At 41.7% G+C, this 13023-nt stretch overlaps 1 protein-coding gene across 1 annotated transcript; it reads right to left on the bottom strand.

Moving 5' to 3' along the window:
• Positions 1–9906: 9906 nt before the first annotated feature.
• LOC124701434 (uncharacterized protein SYNPCC7002_A1590) lies at positions 9907–12707 on the bottom strand. Its single transcript, XM_047233485.1, has 6 exons — positions 12459–12707; positions 12184–12374; positions 12021–12066; positions 11260–11342; positions 11056–11172; positions 9907–10259 (listed from the first exon to the last, which is right to left on the bottom strand). The coding sequence occupies exons 1-6, from the start codon at positions 12643–12645 to the stop codon at positions 10188–10190; spliced, it is 696 nt and encodes a 231-aa protein (XP_047089441.1). The 5' UTR covers positions 12646–12707; the 3' UTR covers positions 9907–10187.
• Between the last annotated feature and the right edge of the window lie 316 nt (positions 12708–13023).

The following is a 13023-nucleotide window of genomic DNA, read 5'->3' as shown; positions in this document are numbered from 1 at the left end:
ATCCATCTTATGAGGAGAAGAAAAACTCTTATCTAGATGCTCAAGCTACTAAAGTGTTTTGCCATGTTGTGAGTCATGTAGTGATTTCCTCCATCGCGCCTTTCCGGAGTGCTCATGAGTTTTGGACAAAGCTTGGAGATGCATATGGTGGGTCTAAGACCATTGAGGATGATCGCACTCCTTCCAGTTCACCAATGTGTGGTAAGACACAAGGTAATGCTATGGTGAGTGGTGATGAACATTGCATTGTTGATGGTGAGCCTTCTCTTGATGATTCTTCATCCCTCCCATTGCAATGTTTCATCTTTGGACTTGAACACTTATAGCACTATAAATGCTTTACATGCTAGTGTTGATAGTCCTTGCATATCTTCATCTCATGTTGATATGCTTGCCTTGTCTTGTGGCCATGATAAGAATGCTTCGTTTTCCTCTAGTATTTGTGTGACTAACAATGTAGAGAAAACCGAAGATACTATGGGCCAAGACAAGATCTTGGATGGAGCTTCAACTACTTCATCCTCTTCATCTCACGGTTCTTACACTTACCTTATGGCTAAGGCTTCTAAGATCTAGTGATGATGAGGATGATGATATGGAAGAACTTAATGTTGCTTCCTTAAACATGATGGGTGAGTTTGTATTCCATGCTCTCCATGATAAGAAATTTGCTTGCTCTAACTTCATGAAAATTTTGGCTTTTGCCATTGAGAGCACAAAACTTATTGAGAAAATGGAAGGGCATGAGTGCGAGTATGTAAACGAGATTGCAACTCTTAGTGAATCTCTTGAAGAACAACAAACCACCAATGAATCTCTTGAGGAGACCTTTACTCTAGAGCTATCTATAGTAAAGGAATCTCGTGATAGAGCTTTAGAGGTGGCACATGATTTTCAAATTAAAAATGTTGAGCTAGTAAGTGCTCATGCTAAACTCCTTGAGGATTTTGAGCTTCTCAAAAATGGCTCTAGGGCTATTGAGAGTGAGCTCATCAAACTCACCGAGTCACATGAGAATTTTAAGGCTCTCAACCTAATAGAGCTTCCTAAGTTGCATTCTACTTGTGCTATAATTGATAATGCTTGTGCTACTAACTCTACCTCTTGTGAAGCTTCCATCTTGAAGGAGAATGTTGAGCTAAGGGCTCAACTTGCTTTGCTAACAAGCAATTATGAGAAATTGGAAGAAAGTCATGGAAAGCTTTCTAGCTCCCATGATGATCTTCTAGTCTCTCATGATTTGCTAAAGTTAGCTCATGAGGCTATCATGTCAAAGGTAAAATCTTGTGAGCCTGTGAGTACTAGCACTACCTCTCAAAATGCTATCTTGCCATGTGCTAGTGCTTTTAGTTCACCCACTCATGCTATTGATTTATCTTGTGGTGAACTACCTTCTATGCCTTGTCGCTCTACAAATCCATGTGCTAGTGCTAGTAATTCATCCATCCATGCTATTGCTATATCTTGTGGTGAATTACATACCTTGCCTTGTTGCTCTAACAATGAAGCTTCCACTTCCTCTAGTACTTGTGTTGTTACTAACCACGTAGGGGAAATCGAAGAGCTCGAGGCCCAAGTCACTTATTTGAAGAAGGACTTGGTAAAGGGTCATGAAGGGAAGCAATCCCCCAATGACAAGAGTGGACTTGGATTCAACTCCAACAACAAGAACAAGTCCACCACGCACAAGCGGAAGAAGGGCCATGGGCATGTGAAGGACCCCGCCAAGATTGTGTGCTTCAAGTGCAAGATTGAAGGGCGTCATGTTAGATCGCGCCCCTTGAAGAAGAAGCCACTTGGCGAGAAGAAACAAGGGAAGCGGCCTCAAGATGGAGCTCATGGTCTTCCTCAAGGTCAAGCTCAAGGTCTACATCAACTTGAAGAAAGGCCTCTACCCAAGAAGGATCAAGCCAAGGCTCCCGTTGTGGAGAAATCAAGTGAGAAGAAGGAGAAGAGAAGAACATGCTACATATGCCGTGAGAAGGGCCACATCTCCTCCTTTTGCTCTAGTGGTAACTCATCCAACCATATCTTGATCGGTGGTGCTTATTCTCTTTGCAAGGATAAGGTTGGAAATGTGTTTGCCAAATATATGGGCACTCAATGTGGTTTCTCAAAAAGAACCATTTGGGTTGCCAAGCCTATTGTGACTAACTTCTTAGGACCCAACTTGGTTGGGGACCATCAAGACAAAATTTGATCAATAGGTACATGTGGAGGGCATGGAGACTTGACAAGTTCATGAAGACTTAGGGGATCTTCATCATTCTTATTTCCTCAAGTCAAGTTGTATCCTTTTCATCCTTTACCCATGCTCCTCCTTGCGGTAACGAGTCCTCAACTCCTTTACATTGAAAGTTACTCGCTCCCCTTTTACATGTGTTGGTTTTGTACCTTGCATGTGGTTGTGTATGTTGTGCCTCCTACTTGCTTATCTCGCTATCATGCTTATATATGTTGGGTGGCACATCATGTACAATTGTTGTTAAGTTGACCCTATTGCATCTTATTGATATCTTAGTTGTTGGCTCGTGTGAGAAATTAATGGACTATCCCATTTTGGGGAAGTGATATGCTTTGTGCATTTCACAATCTTAAAATGTGCTACATGATGAATTAAAATTCTATAATGTCCATTAGTTATCTCATGTGGTTCTTATTTGCCTCTTGCACGAAAAATGTCTTTATCACATTATGGGGGAGTATTGTGCTTTGTGCATTTTACAAGCCTAGAAAATGTGAACATTTGAGGTTGTGTCACATAGAATTGATATTATAGATTATCTTGCTCCTATGTGACATGTTTGCTCAAACAAATCCCACTTTAGCATATGCTTTCTTTGTTGTGAAGATAATCTTGGACATACTCACAAACTACCATATGGATATTTCCTAAATACCTCTTGTCCTTGGACAATTGGTAATAAATTGTGTGGTATTGTTCCGGATCATCCTCACACTTGGCTCATGTGCTCAATTGCTTCATCTCTTGCCAAGAATTTGTCCTTGTGGGTTAGAATCCCATATGTCTTCCTTGCTTCTTATGTATCTCCTCTTTTCACTTGAACCTTGTTAGTGTTTTGATAAACAATGGTAGAGCGATGATCCCGCATTTGTGCATTTTGTATTCAAATGCAAAATCCTAAATAGTGCACTAATCTTGGGGGAGCTCTCCTATGTGTGCTAGAACACTCCCTTGTTTCAAGAATTTGACCTTGGAAGACAAACCTTTTCTTTTCGGTACTTTTGTGCCATCATGAAAAGCGTTGAGGGTTTGGTTTATTTGGAACCTTGCTTTCTTTGGGAGTTGGTTATATCATTACTTTCTATTTGGTTTAGATTCTTAAAATGAGATAAGTACTTGAGCATGTATATCTTGTATATCATCTTGCTCATTGTGTTTTAGTTCATTTGTTGAACTTGTTTGCCTCTCTCAAAGCATCTCAACTATCTCCTTCTCTTGGTGATTCTTGTGATGTCTTTGAGGTGTTTTTGGTTGGAGTTGTTCAATGTACAATGAGATAAATATGAGCCATTGGCCGTGCTATAAAGAAAATGTCTCATTCTTATATTGTGTTACTTCACCTTGGATATCTTGCTCTTCTTCTCTCGTACCTATCTTGTGTGTGCATGTTTCTTTGTGGATAAATATCTTCGTGATGTTGCCCACTTAGAGAAAATTATATACATGAGAGGTGGTACATATCTTTTGATATCCATCTTTGTTGGAGTCCATTCCTTTACTCTTGTTCATCTCTTTGGTGGCTCCACAAAGAATTTTATGAGTGCTCATTTTATCCTATTTGCATCTTCACGCACTCATACTTGTTTTTGACACAAGTTTTGTTTTTATTTGCCTCTTATTAAGCTTGTGTTTCTTTTTGGGTCATTGGATTGCTTACTTCATTTGTCGAAGCCTTCCCACCTTCATATCCTCTTGCAATCTTTGATCCTCAATATAGTTTGATTTCCTCCGAATATTCGTCATTGAATATGTGCAGTTGATTTCACTCACAATTATGAGAAATGCACAACTTATGGAGGAACACTCACTATATTGGCCTTCTAAACCTTTCACCCATTTCGGCAATCGATGCCAATGGGGGAGAAGTTTGGAGGGTTTAAGGGAATTGCTTTTGTTGGTTCTTAAGCATTTGCCTTTCATGCCTTGCATTGGTTGCTTTGCATGGTTGAATATTTAGAGGATACTCCGCTAGGCTTTAATTGCCGGTATATGCAATGAAATTCAAGTTCATTCACACATGCATATATTATGGGGGAGTTTGTTCTAAATATTCAACTTGGGTTGTTCGCTAAATTCCATATTTAAACCCTCTCAAAGAGATTGTCATCAATTACCAAAATGGGCGAGATTGAAAGAACATGTCCATTACCCCATGTGTGGTTTTGGTAATTGATGACAATCCCTATGGACTAACAGTTGCATTGAGAATCAATCTTAGGACATGTCCATAGCCATATGATGGTCTCAAGGTTGCTAGATGGAGAAGATCGAGGACAATGAAGAAGACGAATGAAGATGGTGTTGAAGATGAAGCGAGATGAAGACGACGTAGAAGATGGATGAAGACGGTGGCGTGTGTACAAGATCGAAGAAGACGGTGGCGTGTAAGTTGGAGGAAGACGGTGGCATGTACAATGATCAAGAGGGTGAAGACGGAGCTTGCCGACTCGAGAGGAAGAGGAACGCGCAAGGATAAGGTTTGTGCTCGATAGGATAGTAGGTCGCATCATCGGAGAGAGCTCAAACCTTGCATGCATTGCATCGTGTTTCTTAGTTCTTCTTGGTTCTTAACCATGAGATAAGTTAGAGCTTGTTTTCATTCTCATGACAAGCTCTAGCTCATCGGAAACGGATTCCGGATGCATCGCATGTTGCATGTGTAAGGGTGATGATTTTCCCGATATACCATATTGAGAGGTTACACCTCTATGACCATGAGAAAATCATCACTCACTCTTTTGCATGTTTTCACCTTGTGTAGTGGTAGCTCTCGTCGTCCTCTTTCCGGCAAAATTGGTTTCACCTCAATCGGAGTTTCCTAGCTCAAGATATTGTTGTTTTCGTATCGCAGTTTAAAGAAAAAAAAGGGAAGGGCGGTAGTACCGGTCAGGTACCGGTTTGGTCTCTGTGAGACAACGGATCTGGTCCGGTACCGACCCGGTAGTACCGCTCGAGCGGTAGTACCGCTTTCACAAGAGGTAGTACCGCTTTGGGTCGTTTTTTGCCTGTTTTCTGCACAGTTTTGACGCAAGCGGTAGTACCGCTTTGGGTCGCGAATCTGACCGTTTTTCTGCCCAACAGCTATATTTCGTGGCCCCCTATTTATACCTCTCTTCCACCTCCGACCCAACCACTTCTTCCCCTCCATTCTGTCTCCTCTATTGTTGACCTTGAGTTGTTTCTTCCTCCTCTTGATCCCCCTCCCACTATTTTTTGCATATTTTTGGGGGAAAGGAGAGAGGAGATCTAGAGCTAGAGCTCCACCAATTGAATCCCTCTCCAAGTGAGGGGATCTTGCTAGATCTAGGTCTTGGAGTTATTTGGTGTTTCTCCACATATTTGTTCTTCCTCCCTTATTCCCCCAATAGCTTTTGTAGCTTTGTTGGAATTTGGGAGAGAAGAACTTGAGCATCTTAGTGGTGTTCTTAGACATTGCATTAGGTGCATCGGTTTGGGTTCTCTCCGGGGTTTCGATCTCGTAGAGGGCATGTTACCTTAGTGGTGTTGTTGCCTTAGTGGCCTTGTTACCTTAGTGGTGTTCTTGCCTTATGGTCTTATCGTCTTTGTGGCGTGGTGGCCTTTGTGGCGTTGTTGCCTTTGTGGTGTTGTATCCTTTGTGGCCTTGTACCCTTAGTGGCCTTATCGTCTTTGTGGCGTGGTGGCCTTTGTGGCGTTGTGGCCTTTGTGGAGTGTGTTAGCCTTTGTGGTTTTGGAGCCGGTTGTGGCGCGTTGGTGTCTTGGTGGCTTTGTTGCCGGTGTGGCGTGTTGTAGCCTCTTGTGGCCTTGTACTTGAGAGCCTCCGTGTTGTGGAGTTGCCTCAAGCTTGATACTTGGGGTTTTGCCCAAGCTTGTACGGGTTCGGTGACCACCCTCAAGGGTCCCTTAGTGGATCGAGGCTTTCCCCTTGGTGGAAAGGTTCGAGGAGATACGGTGGCCCTAGTGGCTCATTGGAGTGCCTTGTGCCTCCACACCGCTCCAGACGGAGACGTAGCACCCTTGGGTGTGAACTTCGGGATACATCGTCGTCTCCTCGTGCACCGGTTACTTCTCAACCCGAACTCCTTTACCTATGCGCTTTACCTTGTTATATCTACCTTGCTTGATGTGCTATACCTAGCTTGTTATCACCTTATTGCTCATCATGCTAGTATAGGTTGTTGGTGCTCTTAGGCAAACCCCTTGTTGATAGGCTTTGAGCTAAACTAGTAAACACATGTGTAGTTTTATTCCGCCTAGTTTAGCTCTCAAGTAGAAGTTTTTATACACCGCCTATTCACCCCCCCTCTAGGCGACGTCCTAGTACATTCAATTAGTATGAAAGAAAATGATTTGACAAAAATAGGAGAAAACTGGCTTTATGCAAATATGCTTGAGCTTTACCAGCAAAATGTACACTTAAGTGTTATGTTGCCATTTGAGTCCACTATAGTGTCATCTTGCCAATACAATTCAAATGTATTTACCATTCGTGGCTGTAACTTTTCATGTTGCAGATGTTTTGATAGACGAGTGAGTTATGGTGATTAGGGTTACAAGTCTATCCTCAACATGCTTGCCTGTGGGACATGAAGACGAAGAACGCCATGATGTCTATGTTTGTTTCGTTGTAAAACTCTGATGAAATGCTAGCCTTGTGCTATGCAATTTGTAATCCTTTATGTAAATTCTGGATCAGACGATGTAATAAAACCTTTGTTTCTTGGTATTACATCTTGTAATGTGTGTGCTAGCGATTGATCTAGGGACTAGCACATATACGCACAGAGATCGGCACCTTTAAAAGGTGTGGTCGCTACAGTGAAATAGCATACAAATACCAGTACAGGAACCCTCTCATCAGATATGAGGAGATGCCGCATCTACCAACAAAAATGCGAAGTTTGCATAAGTGGTACATGGATGCCTGCAAGGAAGGTAAGAACTAGATCATGGAGGGAATTAAAGATGAGCATTACACGTGGAAATGGCGTGATAAACATCGAATTTGTCATCAGTGCCTATTGTCTGTAAGTATTATTTATGTAATTAAGTATCTAGCTCAACTCATTCATTACATGCATAATTATACTCACTATACTATGCATAAAGAAGATTCTCGAATGCTAAAAAGGGAAAATCTATGACATTGGGTTCATTTAACCATACAACGTGAATGAGTATAGTCTCCAACACCATGCTAGGGACACGGAGGATAACTTGATATGGGCGTTAAGGAAACAAGAAACCAAAAGAGAAATATTATTTCCTTACAACTTCAAGTGAGTGTTACTATCTTGTACACATTAAATCTATTTTGCTACTAGATGTAAGTGTAATTGATGAGTTATGCGTGTGAGTAGTTTTCACTTTATTCTGCTAATCATTCAACCTGACCAAGGACTAGTAGAAGTCATGGACTCGAAACGTAATTTCCTTGAGACGTGGGGGGGGGGGGGACATGGTTTATATGATCTAGAGGTAATTTTAATCATTATGGCAATATATCGTCAACTTTCGTTCATTTCCTGACATTAAGTAATTCATAATCTATTTATTCATTTTCTTTGCCGGGCAGGACTTAGAAACGGTTCACGAAGAAGGCTCCGGGTGAGTGGAAAAAAGAGCTTCAATTTAAACAACTACCGGTAAGTACTAGCTAGGTCCGCGCATATATTTGATTCTAGTTTTAATACCATTACCATCTTTAATTATTATTTTGATTGAACTCCTTGTAAAGTTCTTGACGAAAAAAGACGGGAATAATTTACATTAATTCTACGTTTGCGAGTTCATTCGCTAGACGATCTGCGAGACGGGCAAAATTTTATAACAACTTTGAGTATGTTGAGTTTCATTCATATATGTTGACCCCTTGTTTCGGGACGATCTTCTAGCAACTGAGCGTGTACGAGAAATTCAAGAGGAATTGACGGGATTCTTACTTGACGAGATCATAGAACCAACTGAAGAATTCCATCGGCATTACGACTTTGGACAATAGGGATTGTAATAGAAATTATATTGTATATATGCATGAACGTGTACTATTATGTAATATGTTTGACCAAGCCACGGTGAAAGAGGTCAGTTCGATCTCTATATTCATAATGATATTGTGTAATATAATGGTTTGTTGTATGTGTGCAACAATATGGATGATATACTATACAACTAGGTTAGAAGCTTGAATATTCCCTTGCCTACTAATATTTTGAATGCAAGAAATTATTTTAAGAGTAACAAGGAACAAGACAAGGAGGATGACAAAAGCATAAGCTTGGGGATGCTCATGCAACCTCAAGAAGAGGATAAAGAACAACAAGTGGAGAAAGAATGGAGTAGCTACCGATATCCAACTCCCAATGATGGTAACACACAAACTCATATGAACACCCCTTTTTATAATATTGATGATGATCTTCTATATGAAATAAATTTGTCTAATTTATGGGAGGATCATGATGATTTAAAAGAAATAGATGATACCATATGCTTATTAAATGATTTATCTTTATGTGGTGATTCTACTCATAACTATACTGTTGAGTCTACTCTTGATGCTCGCAAATTTTATGAAAGGAGAATATATAAGAGCCCTCTTTATGTATTCATGTTATTTAAAATGCAAGACACTGGTCATTATATGCATTGGCTACCATTTATTTGTTGTCATTTCTTCATATATAAAATGTCAATGCATAGGAAGAGGGTGAAACTTAAAATTTAGTGGTTTCAAATCTTGTGGTGTGTTCCATATGCTTTCAAGTAACTTTTAATTTGAGCACATCTTTGTGTCCTTGTTAAATAGCTTTACTTCTTATTACATATTAGTGAGTTTATAATTTTTAATAAAAAAAATAAAGTATGGAAGAGTAAATGAGAAGGATGAGCAATGAAGAAATTGGGATCGACCTTGAGCATGTGTTGTTCATGCCAATATAACCATTGCAAAGTCTATATCATTAAAACTCTACCTACAGTAAAATAAAATAAAAAAAGTGTTTCCTTTCTTTATATATGTTAGCTTCTTAAATAAAATGGTTTCCCAATGATTCCTATAGTTCACATCTTGGTATAAATTATCATATCATCTGTTTGGAGAACTAACAATTTTGTAGGCATTGGAGTATCATGGAGATGAAAACATTTCTTTGTTTGAGATGAGTAACATGATATGATGAGGAAGAGGACCAGAAGTAGTGAGATCATAAGCTTGGGGATGCCCATGAATCCTCCTCTTTTTTTAAAATATCTCAAGTAAATCATTTCAAACTTATATTCTTGTTTTATCTTCATAATCCCTTTGAATGTTTGCGGGACCATTTTTTTATTTCCCCCAAAGCGCTGCCGCGGCAGAACACGTTACCGCGTCCAGGGATCGCCACGTGGTCAACCTTTTAGCACCGGTTTGTGTTACGAATCGGTGCTAAAGGTCGGCCCTCGGCCACAACCACGTGGTACCCCTTTAGCACCGGTCCGCAACACAACCGGTGCTAAAAGGGGGAACCTTCAGTCCCAATTGCTTTGCACCGGTTCCCAACCGATGCAAAAGTCAGCTACGAACCGGTGCTACAGGTTTGGTTTCCACTAGTGTCGTGCAATTAGTGAATAACTAGCTATACCGAACACATTTTATAAAAGAGTGGTGAGATACTCATGATCTTACAAGCTACAACAAGGCATTTGGAACTTGTAAATGGCTCAATGTGCAGATGTTTCTAAGTGATGGTACATCCATATAGTTATAAGCCATGCAAATAATCTACTAAGAAGATCAGAAAGAAGCATGCCGATGCCATGACAGCAGGATTGCAACATATAAAACCAGGGGCCAGTTGTTAAACATGTACAAACTGTCATGACCAAATGGATGATGTATGGACATGCTTGTTACTCCCATCACGTGGCGTGAACTAGTAATTAACCAAGAAAACCTATCATGCCTACGGAGATAACGGTAGCTTCAAATTTCCCCAGTGCCAAGTGGCTTCCTTGAAGAATCGCCTGAAGCCCAAGCTTGGTAGTCTTTATCGAGCTGAAAAGAAACCATACACAATCAATAGGTAACCATTATGGCGAAATATTAACTCGAAACACATGAAGCTCTAGAGAAAATAGAGGAAATGGTTTATAACTCAAGAAAATTCTAGCCAGCTATTAAAGATATATCTTCGTTGCATAGGAATATTTGGGCCATCAAGTTCAAATGTGAGATATGGCTGAACAAACCACAAGTTGCCTAAAATCGAACCGTGTGTGACCTCACGGTGGTTTAACTCAATAAACTATTGCTGATAAGTTATAACAATAAATACACAAATGTGTGCCCAATGGTGTGCGACCCGACATTCTGCACCTTGTATGCAGCAATCAAGCCGAAGCAAGTACTTGGGGCGCGGTAGCCGCGCAAGGCCTCATGCTCCTAGTTGGAATGTGCTGGGAGTTGTCATTCTTATGCTTAGCCTCCTATATCGCCTTGTGGTGTGCATGAAACCCTTAACCTTGTTTCTTTATATGGGCAAGTCTTCTACGTATTCTCGAAAAATGAGCAACACATCTATTTTGCACATCAGAAATAAAATAATGAAGGAGCCTTCACTTTTGGCGCTAATGAGAGGTGATTATCAGAACTAGAATTTTCTTCCGAATTCCATACACCACTAGTGTATTATATGCGTAGAACGACACATCCTTGATTTTATTCAACCAAAACAAAAACCTCAGTTCTAATTGAATGAAACATGAACATGAGGCAGGGCATTGAAGACACAAAAGATGCAGGATGAAACAAATGGCTAGCCGCAGTAAAAGCAAAACAGTATATAACTGACCTGCTTCAGAAATCGTGGAAGCATGGCTCGTAGTAACTGCTCAAGCACTTGCCTCCCACTTGATTCAATGGCTTCGACTGGTAGCGCTCGAAAGGGAAATGGTATGTCAATTGTAACCTGAAAATTATCATATCACGATGATTGGGTTCAAGAACTTTCAACAATGTTTAGACAGATTCAGCTGTGCGCCTGAGACTGAATCACCTCGATTGTAGCATCCGACGTAAGTTGTTGAAGTGTTGAGCCATCTGAACTGTTGTTGCAGAAAACCTTATTCACCATGGAAGCTGCATCCCAGAGCAAATCATGTCAATGGTTTCCTGGAACAAGGATTAATTTTTATTTAGAAAATGCAAAAACACAACAATGAATCATGTGTGATAAGGTAACATAGAGTCAATCATTCATGCGACACTATAATTCTGTGACGGAGGAACTTCCCTGTAATTATTTCTACCGTATGGACTACCAATACAAATTGTTTAGTTAGTTTTATTACATCTACCGAATTATTGAGTTAAATAAGCGCAAAGAGCAAACAGTCCATGAAAAGTAACAGTTATCGCTCACAGGCTCACAGCAACTGATGATCAGCACAGGAAACTATCTCCTAGTTGTTTGGCCACACATCTGTTTGGGCACACATCTGCAGTTCAATCTTCAAGTACAATGGTATTTTACAGTCCACATGGTAAATCATATGCAACATGATTAGCATAAATAGATGTGTTGGTTATTTTTCTTTGTCAATTCTAGTTCTGATAATCACCTCGCATTAGCGCCAACCCATCACATGTTATTTATCTGACATGATGTATTGTGAAGCTTCTTTGAGGAATTGATCCCATCAATTTTTTTTGATTGTGTGCAGTGCCATTGTAGAAGCAGACAAATAACAGTCAGCTCTAGTGTCTTGCAGGTTTCAGCCCAACACCGAAATATGGTAGGAAAGCAGGCAGCCTCACCTGAGAATTTGTCATTCTGCGCCTCCACAAGGGGCGAACCCTCCAGCTGAAAAAAAAAAAAAAACATTGGAAACACAAGACGCTGATCAGTAATCAGTATTAGCGGAATAAATGGATGGATCATCCGCGGAAGCGAACAGCACTATGGAGGCACGGTGCTTGCCTTGCAGGAGAGGAGGCGGATGCAGCATCCGTTGGGCTCCTCGTCGACGCGGACGAGGAGGACGGGGCAGACCTCGAGCGCGAAGAATCGGAAGCGGTAGACGTAGCAGCGGAAGGTGGACTCGTCGACGCGCTCGATGCGCTCGGCGTCCAGCACCGAGTACTGGCTCGCCGGCAGGCCCATGTACTCCGCTGCATACGTAAGCAAAGCAAACGTGTGAGGAAATTCCTCAGAAAAGCGAAGCAAGGGGAGGGGAGGGTGAGCAATCCTGGTACCGAGGGGTCGGGCGAGCTGGCGGACGGAGGCGGACTCGGAGCGGCGGGCGACGAAGCGCGCCTTGGGAGCGGACGACACGGCCGAGGAGGAGGAAGAGGAGGAGGACGCGCAGACGACGACGGCGGCCGCGCGGGAGCGGCGGAAGACGGCTGCCACGGGCGGCGGGGAGCGGAGTGACGCAGCCATTGGGCGCGCGGGCGAGTGGCTGGCGGCGGTTGCGTCCCCGCCGCGGCAGGGACTACTGGCCTCGAGTGAGACGACGAGATGGAGCCGTGTGGTGGTGGCAGGAATTTCGAGTTTCGTATTCTTCTGTTTTTTCATTGGACGGATAAGATGGATGGGGAGCAGGGGATCTGGATTGGGCCGCCCCAGGCACGAGTCGCGAGGTGGGCCACGGGCAGATTCTTTTTTTTTCCTTATCGAGTTCTGTAGCCGACTGGAAGGTGGGGACACGAACGCTGTAAGTCTGTAACGCGATTTTTTTTAAAATAATACGTTTTTTTAAACAATTTTTATTACTAATATGCGATTTCAATATTTTACGAATGTATGACTCAGTCGGCT

Source organism: Lolium rigidum, chromosome 3 (assembly GCF_022539505.1).
Source record: "Lolium rigidum isolate FL_2022 chromosome 3, APGP_CSIRO_Lrig_0.1, whole genome shotgun sequence".
NCBI classification, from domain to species: domain Eukaryota; kingdom Viridiplantae; phylum Streptophyta; class Magnoliopsida; order Poales; family Poaceae; genus Lolium; species Lolium rigidum.
The sequence above is the reverse complement of the archived record's forward strand: the minus strand, read 5'-3'. Positions and strand labels throughout refer to the sequence as shown.

What these genes read in the sequence shown, in the direction of transcription:
- LOC124701434 (XM_047233485.1), bottom strand. Translation starts at nt 12,645, where the DNA reads ATGGCTGCGTCACTCCGCTCCCCGCCGCCCGTGGCAGCCGTCTTCCGC. An exon ending in CGTCGGATGCTACAATCGAG is followed by an intron (nt 11,173 to 11,259) that starts GTGATTCAGTCT and finishes GATAATTTTCAG; the next exon opens with GTTACAATTGACATACCATT. An exon ending in TTCCACGATTTCTGAAGCAG is followed by an intron (nt 10,260 to 11,055) that starts GTCAGTTATATA and finishes GTTTCTTTTCAG; the next exon opens with CTCGATAAAGACTACCAAGC.